General features: G+C 39.6%; 1 protein-coding gene across 1 annotated transcript in view; it reads left to right on the top strand.

Moving 5' to 3' along the window:
* SPHKAP (SPHK1 interactor, AKAP domain containing) overlaps positions 1 to 22171 on the top strand; it is a 60456-nt gene that overhangs the window by 20625 nt on the left and 17660 nt on the right. Inside the window, exons 3-5 of the mRNA XM_026087042.1 lie at positions 15335 to 15394; positions 18692 to 18826; positions 21769 to 22024. Coding sequence (XP_025942827.1) covers positions 15335 to 15394; positions 18692 to 18826; positions 21769 to 22024 — 451 coding nt within the window. The remainder of the gene's footprint in view (positions 1 to 15334; positions 15395 to 18691; positions 18827 to 21768; positions 22025 to 22171) is intronic.

Here is a 22171-nt window from a genome sequence, read left to right as displayed (position 1 = left end):
ACTTGAAAATTACACGATTGCCTTCTTCCATCCTATGATAGCACACCAACTCAATAGCAAGGTAGGAAACAAAATTCTGCCTGCTTCCCAAAGCTTTTCAGAGGTGAAGCAACAGGAGGCTAAATAAGAGAAATTACCAAACTGAAAAAAAAGGAAAGGAGGGGGCGAAAACATACCCTATCCATAGGATATCACSTGACACTCAGCAAATTTAAGTTGGTAGTTTATGAACAGCTGGAATCTGTCTGTCCAGAAACCACAGGAGAGTGTCTTCTCCTTTACAGGCTTTATAATCTGAGTGTCACAAGCCTCACCCTCTGCATTAAGATACTTTAAAGAAGCACAGTTTGAAAATAAAAAGAAGTTGAATGAGGATGGCGCATTAGTCATTATGAATCTATATGCACAAGAAAGCCACACACACACACACTCCTACTTCAAATAATATTCATTTCCTCTTCATTAGGGTGCATGTGACTGCACAGTTACATCTTTAAACAGCAGTGAAATTTGTGAGTGGGCCTGAGTGAACCCATCTGCCCTCAGGCAGCTATTCTAATTGCCTCTGTTCCAGTTCGATCTTCTGCTGGCTGCAACAAGAAAGCTTCTTTGGGGCAAAATGGACAGTTGTTTTTTACACAGATAAACACACGCCCAATAACAGTGTGAGAGAGTGAAGCGCATGATAGGGTTGGAAACTCTTCTGAGTAGCTTTGCACATCTGGGTACCAGTCCCAGCCTCTTAGCATTTACAGTTTGAAGCCTAACTTCCACTGCAAGTTACACGTCATTGCACTGCAGTGTTTTGCCATAACCATTTTACTCTGGATCTTAGAACCTTATTCTTACAAAATATATTTTCAAGTGCCCTTCGAACTGAAAGATTACCTACAGCTATCCATACAACATCCATTTTACCATCATAGTGTTAGCATATGATGGTTTTTTTCTTAGCTTAACTAACAAACACCTGCCATCATCTATGCGAAACCAAGGACAAGGGTTTGTAGGCTGTAGGAAGTTTTACTTTCTGAAAAGTATCAGCATAAGTCAGAAAACAACAGAAAACTGGAATCCCACCACATAGTGTTTCTGAAATTACCGCTCCTGATAGCATAGCAGGAAACTGGCTCCGGCAAAGGTTTCTAGCTCCTTTTCCAAGGATCCCAGGATTTCTCATCTTCTTGCTCTTCTGCAAAGAAGCTGGGAGCTGCAAAAGCCCTGACTTTAATCAAGACTGTAGGAGCGTCTGAGCCCTTTTCTGTTGCATCATAATACGAGCCCAAATTGGGGATGGTGCTTTCAGCCATGGAAAGCAGAGCAAGGAGCCTAGCAGTCCTCTGGGCACAGCTACTCTGGAGCTACAGGTTAAAGGAGCCCATGAGGAAAGCAAATGTTGTCCTAGTACAACCCTGTCTAGGAGAAAAAGAAAGTTCAGACCAGAAACATCTTTTTAATTTCCAGATATGTAATTTCAGATGTGATAAATTGGAAGCTAGGAAATTCTTACTTTATTTAACAGTGTTTGCTGTTCAAGGGCATTGTTCTGATGCAGTTTCTATATTTGGCTGGAGAAAAAGTGTTTATATAACTATGTGGACTGAACACCTCAGCTTTTTAAATCTTCAGAGCTTAAAAATGGGACTAATAAAGCTAAGAATCTGACTCTCTTGGATGGAGGGATGTTTATTTCTGTCTGGTGCTATTTAATTTAGTAGAAAAGCATCCATGATTTCAGCAAATGTGTGGTCTGGCTCTTGGAATACAGAGCTTGTGAGAATGGATGAGTGTGCAGAATTATAGGTACTTCTGCATCACACGCAGGGATTAGGGATGGCGTTGATAATTCTGATCTGGTGGCCCTCTGCTCCAAATGCCAGCAGATGTTTAGCTGTGAAATGTTCCSCCTTCTTTTCAACCAACAATGTAACAATGGGGGCAGTCATATTTTTCTAAGTAACTTTTCTAAACATTTAGGAAGAATTGTTGTAAAATCCACCAAAATGATCTCCCAGTTGAAACCACTTTATGCATCATGAACAATTTAAACAATTTCCTAGCTTGCTTCTTAAACGGAGTATTTAGGGAAAATAAAAAATAAATCTTTCCAGGCTCCCTTTTCCTTTTTTTTGAAAGATGGTCGAAGAAAGCTGTAAGAGAGAAAAACCATTTATCTGTTTGTCTTTACTATTTCATACTGGATTCTGGAAATCAATAGATCAGACTTCAATTTCAACTGGAGCAAGTCCTAAATCTGTCAAAAACTACCTGTAGTTAGGCAAAACACTGTTCCAAAGCAGCTGCGGATTTGTGTGCATGAAAATAGTTTGACAGACTGGTTGAATTAGATTTACATTAGCTTGATTAAATATTTTTTAAGAATCAAGAGACTATCTACCTTGGATTACAGCCTCACTAAAGAACCATAATTATGGTTTCTGGTTGCCTGTTTACCAACAGTAATAATTTCAGGCTCAACTGAGAGCGATGAAAGAGCAAATCCAAGCTGAGGGGAGAGCAAATAAAGGAGAAGTGGGGGGAAAAAGAAAATTTCGAAGTTCAATCATGCCTTCATTTCTAATTATGCAGTGGCATTCAGGGTTTTGAGAGCATGTATTTAAGATGTCAAATTAACTGACTTTGGTGAATCTTTCTAATGTCACTGAACAACACATTTTGCAAGCATGGTAAGGATGGTGATTCATTTCATTTTCAAAAAAAATTTGTGCGATCCGAGATGGTGGTATCCTACAAGATGCTCTTTTTTAATGGATGCTTACACAAAGGAGTCATCTAAAAATAGGCAGAGAGAAAGAGGGCAGCACCAAAGTAAACCTCTATTTCTACAGAAGCAGAGACCTACTGACCCACTCCTTTCGGGGACACAGTTGGCAACAGAGCCTCCCCTGATGGCTCCAAGAGGCTCAAACAGAGAGGCAGAGGAGCCATATGACTTGACTGAGCCATGTCAAACCTAACCTCCTACAGCAACAGRCACCATCAGCAGAAGTTGAGCATTGGGCTTCAGCTTTTTTCAGGCCAAATTTTAAGCCCTGATGGTCTGTGGGAAGCAGGTGAGAAGAACAAAGGTTGGAGGGTGGGTAGCCCAGATCAGGAGACAGACTGTTGCCAACCAGTCTTGACAGAGGGAGATGGAGGAACTGACGTTTCTGCCCCGCCAATATTTTCTTGCAACTCCTCTGCAGTTTGCAGGATCTGCTCTCTGACATGCTTGACATGCCAAGCTAATCTACCACTCTGTGTGCTGGAGATTAGAGCTTCATTTCCAATAGAGTCATAGCTTAAGAGAACAAGCAGTCTAGGTGGGCCCTGCAATAGATTTTGAACTTGCTGACTGATCTCTGCCTAATTTGTCAACAGTACAGAGATCCCAGAGACAAAAGATCATGTGGGTATTATGAAAATGGGTAGAGCTGGGAGACTATAAAGTGCACCAGCTGAGCATGAACTTGCGCCTTGCTGCACAGCAGAGAAACAAGACAAGGCAACAGCTTCATAAACACTTCACTGACGCAAAAGTGTCAGTCAGAGCTTACACCTCAAGATGTTAAAAAGTTAGCTTTGAAATGTTAATATGTAGGTAAGCAAGCTTTGTTAATTCTAGCACTCACGTAACCATTCAGAAATTCATCTGACCATTTTCCAGAGCATCTCATCAGAACGTGTAATATTTCATTCTTTTCAAGTAATCTTGCTGCTTCAGAGCTATACCTATTTATAACCTGTCTAACAGCTGGGGCAGAACAGCCCTGGAATTCATAACGCATGTGTGAGCAGATAGATGCTACATAAGTCTCCTTCAGCAGAAACAGAGGTCAGTCCTTAAAGGTTTAGTTTAAAATTACTGAAGCCGTTGGCAAGCATATGTTGTCTTTATTTTAGAAATTTATTTAGTCAGAAATGAAGAAAATAGAGATTGATGAGCCACAGCAGGAACAAAGCCGACAGTAAAAGATGGAGCTGGTGAAGCTGGACAATGAGCCCTTCATCTGGAACATACTGTTCGGAGGGGACACACAAAGCAAAGCGCAGTACTCCTAGTTCTGGAATAATCCTTGACTCTGACAGGCCTGACACTGTCATTTCTGTTTTTCTGCTTTCATGTTACTGTTTTCTTAATAGTTCATGTCTTAACTTCAGTGGCCTTTGTGTAAGTGTACTAATGGAGGTTACTAGATTGAGGGCTGGATCAAGGGATTGCTGCATTTAGAGACTATCCCATGTGTTGGGACCTCAGCATTTAGAATGGGGTATGTTATCTTCTAAATTGCAGTGGAAACCACTAGCTGTACTGTAAGAGTTTGTTTTATGTGAAAAAAGTACTCTAAAGAACCCACTGGTTCAGTCACAAAGTGAACTTTTTTATTTGTACTTTAACTTCACCTAGAGATATCCACAGTGTAACTCTGATAGACGTTGAAGTGCGTGGAGCTAAGAACACTGTCACCAAACTATTTCCATTATAAGGCTGTATTTTCTGTTGCTTGTAACAATGATTAGCTATACCTGGATCTTTTGGGGGCTGGATGGAAGTGCTGTTAAGGGAAGGATGAGGCATTCTTTTTCAGAGCAGAGAAAACATGATGATTTTGGTTTAAAAATTTAGCAATCTTATGACACAGGGAGCAGGAAAAAGCACTAAAGTCAGGATGGGCTCAAGGGGAGAGGGAGAAGTACAGGGCGTTATCCTGATCARTTAGACCTTATAAGACTGATTCTTATTAATATAGATTGATGTATATTTATCATATGACTGAGCTCAGTCAAAGCCCACCATCACATCTGTGTACTTCCTTCCTTAATCAGTTCCCATTTCCATTTTCTCAAAAAGAGAGAGAACTTACTGTATTGCATGCTTTTACTACAGAAGGATCACTCTGCCTAGCAGGAAAAGGCCCTGTTCTTACTCTGGAGACAAATGCTTTCTCATCCAGTGAGCCCAGTCCCGAAGTCCTTTGCACAGAAGACTGAGTACAGATTTATCGTGAGGCATGACATCCCTCACTAGCACGAGCAGGTATCGCACATCCCYGCATCAAGTGATGTGCCTGCAGCTGTAAAGCCCTGGCCAGGACCCTGCGCGTGAACCAAGGCAGCATCTGTCTTGGCAGGACTTACGCTCTGACAGCTTTACAGTAGCAATGCTCCCTCCCTGCTGCTGCGGCTGTGCCCTCACCCCTAGAGATTTCAGAATGAGAACCTGCAGTTAATGAATGTGTTTATTTTCTTTTTTGAGCCCACTGAGTTGAAGAGCTGAGCAGTGTTACTTAATTTCCTGTAAGCACAAAAGGTTTTGCTATGCCACCTACTCACTGCACTCTCAGTCCCCACACGTATTGGCCAGTGGGACACCCCTGGTAAACATTATATCCCCATCGGGCTCTCTGGTTTAGGTTTGCAGACCTTGGAGCTGCTGAGCTGGTCTGCTGCACTATGAACGACCACCTCCTCATGCCTTTCTCCCCAGTGTAGTGCAGAATGAAGGCACYGAAGTCCAGGGGGCAGCGATATGGAGCAGACCTGCCCCACTGCGCAAAAAAAAATATAAAAATGAGAAATACAGGCTAAACTATTATGCACACTGACATTATACTATGAAAGGGAGAAATATATCATATTGCATATCACCCCAGGAGCTGTGAAGTGATAAACACTATTGAGTAGTAGAGGCAAGTGAGAACTGGCTCACTCAGTTAAAGAAAACACACTTTTTCCAGATATTTCTGCTTTAGTTTCTGATCTAAGAGCTCATATCCAGTTGTATAACACAAAACTTACTGTTTCCATCTATCTGATTGATGTACTTAAGCCTTGGTAATACCTGCTCAGTTATACGCCCCAGAAACCTGGTACGGTTGGAACTTGAGACCAATCATTCTCCCATAGTTACTGCTATGGAATATTTTCACTTGACATCTTTGTTTAGCAAAATCATTTGCAATTTTAAATTAGGCTTAACAGCATTTACTTTGTTTCTCTCAAGCACTGAAAACGGCTGTAGTGCACTATAGAACTGTTTGACATGCGCAGATAAGGAGAATGGATTTAAGGGTTTTTTTTGGTTTTTTTTTATCATCTTTTTCTGCCTCTACATGACATACAAATGTCTTTGGGAAAAATAATTGATTTTTTTAGTAATTAGAGCAACACTATACCAAATAGAGCTACAGAAATAGACAAATACTCAGCTGTCCAAGAAATCTGAACATTCATTTGCTAATGTACCATAAATATTCTTTTCTCCATATATCCAAGACTAATAATTCCCCACTTAAATTGTTTATAAGATTAAGAAATGCATCTGTTTGGCTTTATAACTATGGGCAGTTAAATTTCTTGGATTATGAACAGTGGCCTGGGCAGAGGCTGCCAAGACAATTAGAAATTTGAAGCTGCAATCTTGCAGCTCAGTCTTTCACCTTAATTTCATTATTAAATAAGTTGCTTTTCCAAACCATTAAACATTGTGTTCCTTGATGCATTTATTTAACAGTTTAGCCTACAGTTAACTACAACAGTTCAAACTTCATACCATTTTGAGAAGTTACAAACCCAAAGAATGAAAGTTTCAACAATTTCCATGAAATCTTTTTCCTAGAAATGTCTAAAAATATTTTCATTAAGTTTTATCTTTGCCTTTCTGAACAACCCTGTCACCAACATACTATTTCAGGCTGCAGCAATATTTGGGTGGCAGGCTCTGGCCTGCCCTGCTGCGAGAGAGGTCAAGGGAAGCAGGAGAAGGAGCAGGGCTGGTTTCTGTGTGACACACAAAGTGGTCTCAGATCCATATTCATTATTTTGCTTAGGAACAAATCCTCCTTAAAAATAACATGCCCTGAAATGGTCTGATGGAACCATAGTTTTTCTGTGCCAACAATCTTGAAATATAGGAAATGGAAAAAGACAAGATTAACTTAAATAAAGCTAAATGATGGTATCAATAATGGTTTATTGGTTTAGATTTATCAATGTTTTACTCAGAGTGGCCTTGAAATCAGATTTCTCAGCTTTGCTAACTGTCCCAATTCTATTGTCTAGTCCTCTAAGATTGCACTTGACATTTAAATGGATACAGAAAGAAAGAAAATCAGTAAGCATAAGGCTTAGCAAAAAAGTAACTTAAGAAGACTAATGTGGACATAAGGTTTTATAGGTACGTGCCTTAACATAGTCACACACCAGCAGCTGTATTTTTTATTCTTTCTGCAGCAAAACCTGCTTTTGACCCCAATCTGTAAATTCAAATGGTAACACAGAAACATACACCTTTCAGTGTTAGTGAGAGACAAGCAAAAGGTAGAAATACCAGACTGGATTTTGCCTTTGGCCTTGACGGGTGCAGAGTCATGTGTGAAGTTTGACACCCGACATGCGCGTATTCATTTGGCTAGTCACCAAGTCCTTGGCTTCCATCAAAGTCACTGAATTTGCCCAAGACCTCAGATTTCTGAGGCAGCAATGAAGGGAGCCTTCAACTTCCCAAAGCCTTACTGAGTCACAGTGAAACCCGGTAGCAGCCTTTCAGCACATAATTAGATCGTAAAAATTTTTCTAAGAGGTGTAGTCATATTGGCCTCAGGCATCAGGTATGAAAGCTTTTAGTGACAGATTGCAGTGAACTGACCAAAGCCACAAGCATCCCAGAAAATTCACACAAGCAAGCACCTTTGGGTATTCATGCAAGCCCTACAAGCCTCAGATGCTAAAGAAGTTCTTAGGATCCCCAAAATTATGAGATTGTTTGATTAATGTTTAACTAGAGGGTATTCTCATACGACATTCCAGAATGCTTATCTAGAAATCATCATTTTACAGCTATTTTGCCTGTCTTTCTAAATAAATAAATAAACAGTAGTTGAAACACTATTGTAATTACAAGATTCAAGAAGCTGCAAGTTTAAAGACAGCCAGTGACATCAGTATTTAAGATTTTTTTACAGACAAGCTATATATCACAAGAACTATGAGTGTTTTTATTTAACCTTTACATTGGCAGAAATATTTTGAGTGAAAATAAATGCATGGTTCTTTTTGGAAGCTTTGTGGATCAGCATTTTGATAACCATCAAACAAATTAACTTGTCATACAGACGGAAAAGACAGATGGCTGCATTGTTAGAATCTGCTAGAAAAGGCATTTTATGCCATCCTTATATAAATCAAAAATATGTAAATGTCGCTGGTCATTTTCAAAGAGACAAAGCTTACAGAAAATTTTGGGAGAAAATATGGCATATTGCCATTCCTTTGATATTTCCTGTGGGCTACAGTTTGCTTTGTCTCAAAGATGCCTGGAGTAAAACAATATTTTTTTCCTAGGGCTTTCGCTGACTTCAGCTCCTAAGGGAACCCAATATGCAGCTGTACCATTCTACAAAATAGACACTTTCCATTCTAGTGAGTGATGACTTGGAGTAACTATATTTGGTTATTGTGCTGTGGGGAAATTATGGTGATTTAAACTATCTTTCTAAAGCCAGGAGACCCTGACTTTGCTCTAATAAAAATTTAGAGGAACTATATTCTTTTTCTACTTTGCATAGATGAAATTAAGATCAGAAGAGGGTTCAGAAGTCCAGAACTGCACATCACAGAGTTACTCCTGAGAGCAGAAATGAATAAAGTCAGACACTCCATTAAATTCATAAAAACAACTGTTGAAACAGTCATAGTTGCTGTAAGATTTCACAACCCTTTTTGCAAACCGTACCTTCACAGTTTTACATTTAAAAAAGAGAGCTAGTGTTCAGTAGCACAATAGCATTTAAGAAACAATACACACCCTGAGAACCAGCAATTCCTCCCCATATGGGGAGGGGAAACAACATGGAAATAAACCCTCAGCCTTTAATTACTCAAAGGATAATGTTAAACAATCATGATAAAAATCACTGCACTAATGTAAGATGCATGTTACTCACATTGGTCACAAGGAGCAAAGGAAGGTACAAACAAGCGTAGTCATAAGCTAATTAAAAAGCCGCATTGCCAGAGTGTCATACTTGCATCACTCAAACCAGGACAGCGAGGAGACAGCCAGCTCGCCTGTCGCACAGGATACCATCCCACTCCCACTACTGGACTTCTGGCAATAGCAGATGCTAACTAGGAGACATTTAAAGTGAACAAAATAACTGCCGAGTGCCGTCAGGGAAAGCCAAAGGCGGAAGGGACAGCACAGCTCTGACTTGCCCGTCCTGCCGTGGAGATGCACTCGCTCCTCCAGTGCTTTGCCCCTGGGGGCTGCATCCTCATCAGCTGGTTATACATAAAAAACACTGTCTGGCTGAGCAGTTATTCCACCTTCCTAGGGCAAACAGTTATATCCTGCACCTCCTCAAGCTTAGACAGATGAACTGTTTTTTGGTATTTTTGTTTGTTTTTTTTCCCCCTCCTTTTACACCCAGGAACCACTTGCTCAGAGATTTTTTTTCCTCCCACAATCTCTCCTGGCGCTAATTATCTTTTTCACTTCTGTTTGCAGGACACTAGGTTGAGTTTTATGGGCAGGTTGCAGTGCAGTCCCAAACCAGGTATTTCCTCTAACTTGCTCCTGGGCTGTCAGAGCTGGCACTTTGCATGTCGAAATAGGCTTGGTCCTGCGATAGAAGACAGGAGAGAGGAGCATAGGGCAGACCCGAGACATAAAGCCCATATAAGCTTCATCCCCAGACAAGATTTACACCCTAGTAGTTGAACCAGGACAGCGCAGAGCACAGCGAGCTCTGCAGGATTTCCCTGCCAGTCCAAATGAGTACGGAGGTGTTCAGCCTATGCTAAGGTGCACGGCACCGAACACAGCCTGCTAGTGACCCTGGGCTAGCTAGTCCATAGCTGGCGAAGAGATCTGTATACAGTAGTGGAGCGACAGCAATGGAGTGGTTTGTGCCTGYTGAATTTTGTTCTGCCACCACTGCAGCATTTTGATACTGTCTTTGCATGGCTGTAATCCACCTATTGCCACTGAGAGATTAGAGTGGAATAAACCATGTAAAGAGTGTCCTTTAGCTGGCAAAGTCATGAATTCAAATGTTAGAAAATGGCAGATTTACTGTTCTCTTGCTTCTTGCTAATTCTGTGCCTTTTCGCAGTCTTCCTGCTCAGTGAATCAGCCAGAGAGTCACTATGCTGCATAAATGTGGGCATGCAAGGAGGTAGAATTAAAGTTGCCTAAGCCATCTCTGTATAGTCCTAGTTTTTAAGTCTTGTCTCTTCTTTCCTTTCTTTTAAAATAGATATTGAAATGTATTTGGGAGGATTGTACATAATGTATATATTTAGATATTATGGAAAGAGATAAACACCTCCTGCAGCACTTACGCTTAGGTGCTGATCACAGGCTTTTACAGCACGGAACACAAGACTGTGGCTCTCACTTTACTTGCAAGAGTAGCTATATTAGTTAGGTGCATGGGACAGCTATTCTCCTATGAGAACGTACTGCTGGTGGAGGAATATAGTGGATTTTCACTTCAACCTCTTCCGTAAGAGGAAGCTGGAAGGACTCATGCTTCATGGGAGAAAAGAGACCAAGCATCTTGGTCAAGAGCTGTTTCTCTTGCCAAAAGCTGCTAGCAGCTCTTTGCCGTTATAGCACTGTGCCGGAAGCTACTGCTTTTGTGGCAGGATGAGCCCAGCCTTCAGCTGTTTGTGCTGAGTTAGTGCTTTGTCATAGAAGGGCATTGGAAAAGGGACAGATTTTCTTTTTAATAAAAAAAAATACTTTTTAATTCTATTTAAAGCTAAATAATGTTTCACAGGACAAAGAAAAAGCCCATCCTTACCAGCAAGGGCTGATACAGATAATCAAAAGAGACATTAGTGCTTCTTAAAACAAACAGGAAAAGAGTTTAGCAATCTCTTGCCTTGGAAAATACCATGAAGCTGAAATGGGCATCACCCTACAATACATATTTAGGAAAAATAATATTTTTTTTTTAATGGGAGGAATCTAATTACCGTTGATAGCAGATACCTCTGAGACAGTTTTTCTTCGTTAGCAACGTTGCCCTTTTTTTAAATATAGGGCATATTAAAATGCCAGTATGCCAAGGTTGGTTAATACAGGCTGGAGCACAGCAGTAAGGCAAATGGAGGCAATAATTTATTTCCTTGTTTGTCATTAAGCTGTTTGCTCGCATCAGTACTGTGAAACAACCTGAAATTGCTTGACTGTTCCAGGGTGTGAAAACAGTAGGTTTTTTGCTTTTAGCAGTTCCCTAAGGCCACTGCTCCATCTGTCAATGAGTATCATGTATTGTGTGTATACTGCATTGTATCTTTAGATGCTTTTTAAACAAATTATTTCCTAACATGTAGTTAATTTAAGAAGTAGTAKTCTCAATTTGCAGACAGGGGAAACTGAGGTGCCTGCGCAGTTTCTATACAGTCAGAGTCAAGAGTAGAGTTCAGGTCCTGAAACAGTTTTTCTTGAGAATTTACTCCATTCACCTTTTACCAGCCCCCAGAATTATCATGCAACATAGGCCAAAACTGCTGTCACTTGAGCGAGTAGTATTTCTACACTGGAAACAGAGCGGGCCCCAAAGTAGATGTTAGCCTCTAACAGGGGACTTGTGCATGACTATCTCAGTATGTAAGCACAGAATTTGGGGGGGCTTTTTGTGTTATGCAATGCCATTTGATGTTTTTGTTTTCTCCCTCCAAACTAAACAAACAAACAAAAAGGCAATACCCCTCTCTACATTCCTGCATGGCTTCCAGATAGCAGCTCAGCATGAGAAGAGAGTATACATATTTCAGAAGTGAAAAGATGGTTGTGGGGAAAAGACAATGATGTGAGCTACTGTAAAGGAGAGGTATATGGGAAAGGATTGACACTTAAAAATATTATGATTAGGACAAGGTTATGTTCTATTTAAGCTAAAATACATGAACCTGCATCTGATCTCAGGGAAGAAAGTCAGAATAAAATTGAGGCTAGCTGATACTGACCTGCCCTTGGCCTTTTCTCATAATCTGTGCAGTATTTCCCTCCTTCAGATTATGGATTCCCTTTAGTGTTGTTTTGCCTTGTTTTGATGGAGGTCTCAGTGGTAATTATTAGAAGTTCATCAACCAGTACCACTCAGTGACATACTTAATAAATTTTACATTAGGCCAGCAGAAAATAGAGATTTTTCAGATTGGTCTTTTCTCTTTGAGCACCTCTGATGGAGCATCTCCAGAACTGATAACCTTACAGTGAATTTTCTGGAATGTAGCAGTAGTGCAGAGCATGTTAGGAGGGAATTGTAGAATTAGTGATTAAGGCAGTCAGCGAGTCCAGCGCCCTGCTCAAAGGAGGGCTAACCACAAAGCAAATAGCAGAAGGAAAGCAAAAAGTAAATGAATTCTTCAGTGTCCTTCCGTTGTGCAAAACTGTTTTTGTGCAAAAGTTGCCTATAAATTACAATTGCAAAATCCACAGGCAGGAAAATGCTAAGACTGCATTGACAAGACAGCGTAATCAAATACCAACAGAATTTGGACCTTCAAGTGTATTTGGAAACTAGATTCAGTACTGCTGTAGGCATTATATAATAGGTTCACTTGGTACTGAAAATGAAATAAAAAATAGATGAAGGAAACAGGGTATGACTTTAAATAATGGATATTCCTGCACATAGTATTATTTCTTCTACTGAGGCAGTAGATAATTATATGCCATCTACACCACATGAARCAGAGATGGTAGCTTGGAGCTGGCATACTTTAGGATGGTAGTTGATGTCACTTTTAAGAGTGGCAGCGTATAACGCAGGCAAGATACGTGCCATTATACCAGCAGGTAGGTAGCAAATAACAGAACAAGGTTTACCAGAAAATAGAGCATTTGGCTAGTATATATGTGCACAGACACAACTGCACCCATGTAGGTTTCTCCGCAAAGTGCTCGGATTGAATCCAGTGGAAAAAAATAAAAATAAAAATCAGACCTTACCGTCCTCACATACGAGCTTGGAAACAAAGTTCCTCAGGCACAGCCCTTTCTTCAGGGCAGTAGTGAGCACGCTTGAGAGGGCGAAAAACTGGCAGTATACATTCGAGCACTCCTACCACACTTGCCAAATGATCTCCTACGTGCACACACCTCAGTGTACCTGCGCACTCATAAACGTGTAGCACTGGGGACATCYGGGAATTTCAGAGCGTGGAGGGGGGGGGTGTTAAATAAATCGAGAGCATAATTTTCTGATGCTTTGTAATAATCACCTATTGCCTGGATGATAACACTTAAAATCCCAGTGGAAAGTAAGAGAGATTTTTGTCTATATAATTAACTGCAACATGTTCAGGACATTATGTAACTATAGCACTGTACTGCTAGAGGGTATTTTTAATACTTTACAGCTTTGACATTTCTGTAACAACCTCTTAAAAGTTAGCCATGCATAAAATGCAGATGACAGTGGCAAATTCTGATGGTTGACATTGTCAGAGAAATATTTTTCTTTAAATTGTAAAAATGGTGGAAAATATGTTTTTGTGGTCATATAAAGATGCATTAAACCATTAAACCTTTTTAAAGGGCAAAAAGCTTTCTTTTTGGATTGGGGGGGTTGGGTTTTGGTTCATAATGGGAGATCTGGCTGGATCTTTCCATCTGCTGTTACTGCAGATGGTCATAATCTGTGCATATGGTATGTGCATATATAAACTGAAATCAGTGTTKTCTTGGGGTGAAAGCAGGCACGCAACATGAGCTGGGATGCCTAACAACAATACTGGTGAAGGGAGTAAGTAATTCAGAGCATTTTACTTTTCTAAGAATATTTTGCATGGAATTAAGGAAAGAAGCATTCTGCATGGAATTAAGGAAAGAAGCATTCACTGTTAGGTGAAGAAGAAGAAAAAATGACTCATCTCTTAGAAGGTAAAGTCTGGATCTGCAATTAATTTGGCTTCAGCTCAGCCCTGAATATGTACCAGATTTGGGTTTCAATCAAGACAACAGCAAACTCTCGCCAACTTCTCATGAGATTTCTGCAACACCCAGAAGTAAGACAGTCAGTGCAGTTTGGGAGTTTCTGCTTTTAACTCAGAACTAAAGCTGGAGGAGGGACTTTGTTTCTGAAAGTGAGAACACGGCCTTTCAGTTTTACATGAAAAAGAAAATTCTTCAGAAGTGAAATGGTTTTGAGATCTTAACTTTCTGTTTAAGCTAATCTCAGTACTGTTAAGTGGGTGCTCAAATAGATAATGATTAGATAAGGAACAAAAAATCTCGTCCTAGTTAAAAGCAGTACTTTCCAATGAATTGCATTTAAATTTACTAGATAGTTAACTATTCTGCCACCTCTGTAGCTCCATCGCCTGGTTAGTACTGCTGAAAACTTCTGCTTGAGTGTTGGGTCATGAACCAACGTTTAAAAAAAAAAAAAAAAGTTTCCATAAACTCAAACTGCTAGTGAAATTAAAAATAATAATAATAAAACAATCCCACTTGAGATTATTTAGCTAATTTTAGTTTCCCTTTTCCAGTAGTTTCCCTTTTCCTTCTTTCTCCGATAAATGAAAAAAACTAGTTTGTGCTATACAGTGTCTGTTAGATTATACCTCTAAGCAAAACAGGCAAGTTGTGCAAAGGGAGATTATCACCAAGTTTGTAATACTAGTCTTACTGAAAAAGAAGAGCAATCTGGCTATGCTTGTTCAGGGGAAAGTACCTTTTGATTTCAAATTGAGAATTTAAGCTTCATTTTCATGAAAACACATAACGGTGTGTTCATCCTGTTTTATTCCAGTCCTATTCAGCTTCAACACTGAATGCACATCCCTCCCTTAGGTGTGAGCCCAAAAGCCTTGCTGAATCAGGCCTTTGACTCAGAGGCTAAGAAAAATACTACAATATTTCTGTGATGCAGAGAAAATTCCAGAAGCAACTAAAAATGCATACATACACCAACACATGCACTTACAAAGCATATAGCAACAAGCATCTGAAAAGAGGCATTCTTTGGAATAGCAAGATGTGAAGAATTTACCCAATATATGATCAAATGCATTTTTAATATTTCCTCCATCTTTTCTCATCTCTTTTGTATTACCRTTTATTGGCAACATTTGGCCATTCATCAGACAAGTTAATTGTCAGAGCAGATGAAGTCATGACTCTTATTTCTGTCCCTTTTTTCTCCTTACTTAATATCTACTCGGTTATTCTCTCTTTGCTAACCTTTCTACAACTCCAGTATTAGGAAAAGGTTTCACAGTTTCAGCTGCAAGAACAGAAATTTATATTGACTTTAACAGGGTTGCTACTGCTCTGGTATGACTTTGTAAGCTACTGTTTCTTTTCTTATTGCAGGTTTGTTTTGTGAATTTAGATGCAARCAGAGATGATTGCAGTGACGAGCAAGTGAAACAGGTAACAGTTTAGGTCTTGATAACATGCACAAAAGTATATTTGAGTACACATGGATTTTCTGATGCAAAGCCAGATCTAACTTTCATGGATTATAGTGCAGGATGAATCAAAGCCAACTCTAGATTTTAACTCTTATAGAGAACAATGAATTAGGAATTTGAATTTATCTAAACACCAATTCATAATTTATATTATAGCTTTTTTTTATTCCTAGACCAGACACACTTACCATAATATTGCAGCCTGTGAATCCACGGTGTTTATCTTGTGAGTAGACTTCTTGCTTAGTCTTAGTTTCATCAGAGATGTGAACATGGATGTATCATATATCCAACTACCTAATTTAACATAGTACAACATTAAAAAAACCTCTGAGATCTCTCCTTCCTACTGCCAAAAAGCCCTTGAGACTCTTTTACTCATTTAGGTCTTACTCAGCTGACTGGTCTTAATGAGTCCAGCTCCAGGTGGTTTGATTGTGTGGTCAGGAGAAGAGACTAGAGAAAACAGAGCTAAAGGTGTGCTTCACCTGTTTAACTGAAAGTTTGAGGGGATAGAAAAGGGTTGTTTGTTTTTTTTAATGTACAAACAGTAAAACAAATTACATCATATATACGCTATTTAAAATACATACCATTCCAAAAAATCCTCAAATCTGAGGAGGAAGTCATATTTTAAACCTATGGCCCAATGTCAGTTTTGAGCTTACACCTTCCTTTATCAGTTCCATTCCCATCATCCTGGCTTGGCGCCTACAACTGGTGGGTAGCTGCCAGCAGCAACACGCGGTATGTGAACAAAGGTGGGATCTCCTGACAGTGTTCAGGGAGCTCCTCAGTCAAACATCAAGGTTMATTTGCTGGGACCATTTTTAATTCATGGGAAGACAGCCAGTGTTGGGACCTAGTTGCCCCCTGGAGGTCGTTAATTAGCAGGAACTGCTTTACATGCTATTTTCTACATCCTGGATCTGTGAAAATTCAGATATCAAAAATAATTACAGCTTTTTGCAGCAAATGATTTTTCTGTTGAATCAGAGGATTGACCGTGCAGAACAGATTGAAAGGTTTAACTTTCCTGAATCCACAGAAGCACGGGGTTGTTTTCTAACAAGAAATGGTTTTATTGCTTACAGTGCTRCACTGTTTTTTATTAAGGATCAAAAACTATAGCAAGTCATAAGGATTGAGGAAATATAAAAGGTTTCTTACTTGTAGGTTAACACTACACATCTGTGTAAAAGCCAAGTTAAACTAGCTTTATGCAGCTCCTCTTTATAATACCTGGAAATTAGATTACTCCGTCACAAGCACAAATCACCTTTGCAAACAGCTGCATGATTTTCCACTGTCAGCCCTGCAGAAGCGGCGCGTTCAGCGGTCGTGTGCTCTGCGCAGCCGCGAGCTCGTCCTTCGCAGCAGAGCCCCGCCGGCTGCCCGAGTGCTGCACCCCGAGACGCACGCGGGCTGGCTGGTAATGGTGAGCCGCAAGGTTTGGTCTCATTTTAGAAACGTAGGTGCTGGTGCAGAGTCAACACATTCATTAGGCATGACTAGGGGATGATATTTTTCCATTAGTTTTCAGTGTACAGAATAAAATATTCAGTGTTAGTACAGGTACTGTGTGTTCTTCCTCCCCTCTAAGAGGAAAGTTGCCCCATCACAATTTTTATATATAATATACCATATTGGGTGTGTGTATAACAGCTGTGAGCGAGGTCAATTTTATACAACACACTAATGTGGTGAAAGCATTTTGTAAAGGAATTTTAGCATTTTAGCATAGCCATTGCTCATATGAAATATATAACTTTTYAGTGATAAGTATTGTTATTCTCTGTTAGGCTTTCACATTAGCCGTTGGACCTTGGAATGGGTTAAACTGTTTTTTAAGTGTTAAAGAATTGTCTTTCTAGACTTCTCCTTTTGTATTCCCAACAAAAGGGAAGGGAGTGAAGTAAAAGATACACAAAATGTCATGATTTCCTACCTAAGAAATCTGATAAAATGTGGCAATTTAGGTAGTAGAAAATAGAAATAAGTAGAGAAATGTGTATGATAACAGAAAGGTTATGATTTAAAAAAAGAAAAGGATGAGAAGTTTTTTGTGATATACCAAAATGTCAAACTGAATCGAAGCACTGAATTTAGTTATATCAAATATAAATACTTAGCCTCAGCTGAAGATCAGTCTCCTGAAAAGTGAATTGTTCCCCAAAATTGAATTAGATTTGCAAAGCCAAAAAGTTTTATTGTATCTAATTTAATTCACTCTGAGGAAAAATAACAGTACTGCAAGCTTATCATTTTGAAGATGAAAAGGAAAAAGTGAAGAATCACCGAGTTGCACAGCTAAAGCATAGTGTTGGGTGTGAGAGGCCTGCATTCCCTTAATGGCTTTGCCATTTGATGTGCTGTGTTCACGTATAAAATGGAGGTGGTATTTAGTCCCTGTGTAAGGGGTCATCCTTGATTCCCTGTTCATAAAGCACGTGAGATCCTTGGCAGAAAAGATTTAGGAGAGTTCTTAGAGTAGGTATTGACCTTTTGGTCTGCCTTTGTACGCTGTTGAGCACGGTCCTGTCCTGGCACATGACTGGGGACTCCTAGCAGTATCGCAATGCAAATATCCTGTGTTACGAAGCATCACTGGTGGTGTTATTGTCATCATCTTTGGCTCTAGCAAATACAAAGCAGACAGACAGTTGTTGTATCATTGCAAATGAAAGGTCATGGAAGCGTCCAGTGGAGCATCTGAGAAATGGATATTCCATCTGTCTATTAAATAAGTTTTTTATTATTCCAGGTTTAGTATTGCATTAATTTGATCAGCAATTTCTAGCTAACTCTCCCTTCAGTTTCTTGCTTATCATATGCCCGGAGGAAAACTAAAAGATTTGCCCCATTCTATCATACTTACTGAATCTTTTCTGCTGTAGGGAACAACATACTTAGTATTCATGGTGTTCCAGGTCTCTTAGGAACTCATAGTAGGAAGGCCAAGCATTTTGATGCATAAAGACAATCAAGCTGTTTAGAACATGACACCTTAAGGGCAAACAGATTGTCCTACTGGAGTATTATGCAGCAGTTTATACTGTCACCGTGGTCATTGTCTCATGGTTCAAAAGAAAGAACGTGTATTTTAACGCTGCCAGGTTTTGATGGGCTCAAGGTAGTAAGTTTCAGTAAGCTTTTTGAAGTAATGCCTGTAACTATTTTATTGTAATATTTATGAATACAACAATGCAACTCAGAGATCGTTACCTGAGAGCAAAACCTATCTTTCATACTGCAGAGATTGATCAGCGTCTCTCCAAATCTCCCCAAACTTATCAGCTCTATGAACGTACAGCCACCAAAGGAAAATGAAATAGTCCTGCTGAGTGGATTAACATCAGGAAATCTTCAGGCTGATTATGAAGTTCCCCAGGTAGGAACCATACACTTATCTTTAAGATCACATCACAGCTGTGAAGGAAGGAATTTGCAAACTGAAAAAAGGGAAGCTGAAAGCAAAGACYGTATACCAGTTTAAGAACTGGGTGGGTGTTTGCAAACACAAAAAATTAGTCTAGCTGTCTATGAAAGGTCTAAATTAAGTGGGGGGGAGGAACGAAGACAGGAGAAAGATTCTCCTGTGGACATCTGGGTGGCAGCTGATACTGCTTTAAGCCRTATCAGCAGTTGCTCCTCCAGGGAAGGCAGGCAGTGATGGCACAGATGATTCATAAGCCCAGATTTCAAGACTAGCGGGAGTCAGAAGGGCAGCACAGATGGGGGCAGAAGGAAAGATGTAGTACTTTTTATATACACAGGGCTGGATCAGGACACAGCTCCTACAGACTCTCTTTTAAGTAAAGTCTTGCTACTTCCCACTTTCATTTCCAATCCATCTTCTCCCACGCGAGCACCTCAGAAAAGAACTGACGATGCGGCTTGAAGATCCTGGAGGCTACCTTAAGCCTGAATGTGCCAATGGAAAATACCAAGGTGTATTAACCATATCGGAGCTGATACCTCATTTAGCTTCTGTGCAACTTAAAATGTAATTAATACATTAATTAAAATTTAACATTTAAAGGAGTTAAAGGCAGATTTCTCATGCAAACCCCTTCACTCCTGTTACTGCCTATGAAATGCTCCATAYCTGTGATTTGTAGGCCAGGAGTTCCTGCTACTGGCATCACATAGAAAAAGGAAATAAATTAAACCATTTGCTTAAAGGTATTTTAATACACAAGTTTCAGACGCTTAACTACTTATAACCAAAATCTTTTTTTTACCTTTTTATCATACGTTATGCCTTTCTGTTCATGTGTGTGTAAAGAAGATAGAATGAATATTCCTTAGTATTTTAGGCCTGATTCTTATCTTATTTATCCAGGCATGAATTAGCAACAACTTCATTAAAACTGCAGAGTTGTTCTGGAGTAAAAAATTGAGACATTCTCAGCAAACTTAAAAACATGAACAGGTATCTCCAGTTCCATCTACTGCAGAAAACAGCAGAAAACTTCTTTCCACTGAAATTAACTTGTGCACATAAATCTTCATGAAATAGGCCCCATAACAGCTGTACGGCAAAGATCATTGAATTTTATGTTATACCAATGTGTTGCTCTTTAAAGAGAGAAATTGCCTGGTTATTGAGCTTCCTTGCTGCTCATGACTAATGGCTGAATTTAGAAAGATTTAAAAAAATAATGCACAAACCTGTGGTGGGAGCAGTGAGATTCCAAAGAGATACCAGGAAGCCACAGTGGTACACGCAAGGCTGTTTTGAGGCTTAAAAAAACAAATAGTTGCCCACATCTCTGAAAGACTGTGGCCGTTATGACTGGCCGTCTTCACAAAGAGGGTGCRAATGTGATACAAATGAGAACTAATCCAAATTTCCCTCCTGCACAATAGGTGGAGCTTCTGYGTAGAGACTGGGTGAGGTTTATGGGCTCGTGCTGTGTTTATCCGTATATTGTTTGGCTTGCCAGAAAATTTCATTTATCAGGAATGTCAATCTTTTTGCAGAGGTTTGGGTTTTTTGTTTTTTGATTTTTTTTCCCCTGCTGGCCATTTTCCCAAGTACAACCCTGCAAACTGTGGACTGAGGAAACTGCAGTTTCATTTAAGACTACATCTGTTTATTTGGTAACATTTTTCACAGCGCAGTGTATGCTCAAGTCTGATTCAGCAACATGTCCTTAGCAGCAAGTTCAAAAATCTATCTTTTGTGCTTTACTTCTAACAGACGAATGTATCTGGTTTTCTGTTCAGAGATGATTTACAGTTGGAAAGGGAGAGCGAGCTAATAAAACATGTTATTCCAATGTAATATTCATCCCACTCTATTATTATGAGATATGCCTTGCATTCCCACCCAAAGGCAAATATCTGGGCTGCGGTTACATTATGCTAGGTACTGTGCAAACGCACAGCGTGTTTGGGGCTTATTTCTGCACGGCTTAAAATCCAGCRCCTTGATCCAGAGTCGGTTCCACTCAAAGCTGGCTCCATGCTGCAGGCCTCGAGTTAAAGCACAAGACAGCAAGCTGCAGAGGTTTGGCTTTGCTTCAGAGTACATCCACAAATGTAGTTCCATGCAGAGATATTGACTTAGCTCTGTGGTTGTATAAACATTCAAAGGCTTTAATATTGGTAAAATGAGGGTAAGAATTCCTTTCTTTCAGTTTCTGTCCAACTTTTTGCTTTATTGTATCACTTCTCTGACCAAGACATTTTTGATGTAAATGCTCAGCACACCACACAGTGGAGCCCCAGATTCAACTGGGAGTTACACTTGTCTGAAATAATGGGGCTTTGCACAAATACAGGAATTTTAAAATACAGTATTTTTAAATGGTCTGTAAGAACAACTAAAGGTGACCTGTTCTTAACAACCTCAACAGCCACTATTTACAAGGCTGCCTTCAAACAAACGTCGCAGCAGAAATTATCCCAAAGAGGAATTTAGGCCCACAAACTACTCCCTCAATACATAGGTAACACCGGATGGTGTAAGAGCCTTCTTAATAATGGAATGTCGGATAGCTAAACATGACATAGCTAAAGGCAAATAAGGCTCTGTCATTTAAACAAGTTGATGAAAAAACAAACAACTTGATAACTTTAACAAAATAAAGATACCCTTGTGAAACAACAGAGTTCTCTACTGAAATGCTTGTATACCAGAAGATGTCATTCCAAATGGTCTTATTTCAGCATATATGTAACTGCACACTGTGTTACAAACAGCTAAATGACAAATTGTATTGCATCTTTGCAACAGAACATTCCTGAGGTATTTATAGAGAGGGAGGCTTAAAATAAGTTTTATTTTTTAATTAAATAACTCTCTGAGATTCTTTTCCCCTCTAGTGTCCTTGGCTGGCAGATGTCTGCTTGGTTCAGTGTGCGCGGGGGGACAGGAAAAACAGCACAAGCTGTATCATCTTTGAGATAAACAAGTTTCTGATTGGACTTGAGCTTGTTCAGGAGAGACAGCTGCAGATAGAAGCTAATGTCTTAAAGCCTGAGGATGATACAAACTGTTCAGTGTCCTCAATAGAAGAAGATTTCCTCACAGCATCTGAGCACCTCGAAGATGAAAACGAGGCTGATGACTATAAAGCTGGTAAAAGCAATGAGACTGAGCATAATTCTGCTGTTGTTCATACTGCAAAACAGCCATGGCAATGCTCACATAAATTGCACTTGATGTTAATGCATGCATATATTTAATTGTAACTTAGAAAATGTATAATCATTCATATTTTTAAAT

This window comes from Apteryx rowi, unplaced genomic scaffold (assembly GCF_003343035.1).
Source record: "Apteryx rowi isolate R43461 unplaced genomic scaffold, aptRow1 scaffold_70, whole genome shotgun sequence".
Lineage (NCBI taxonomy): Eukaryota > Metazoa > Chordata > Aves > Apterygiformes > Apterygidae > Apteryx > Apteryx rowi.
The sequence above is the reverse complement of the archived record's forward strand: the minus strand, read 5'-3'. Positions and strand labels throughout refer to the sequence as shown.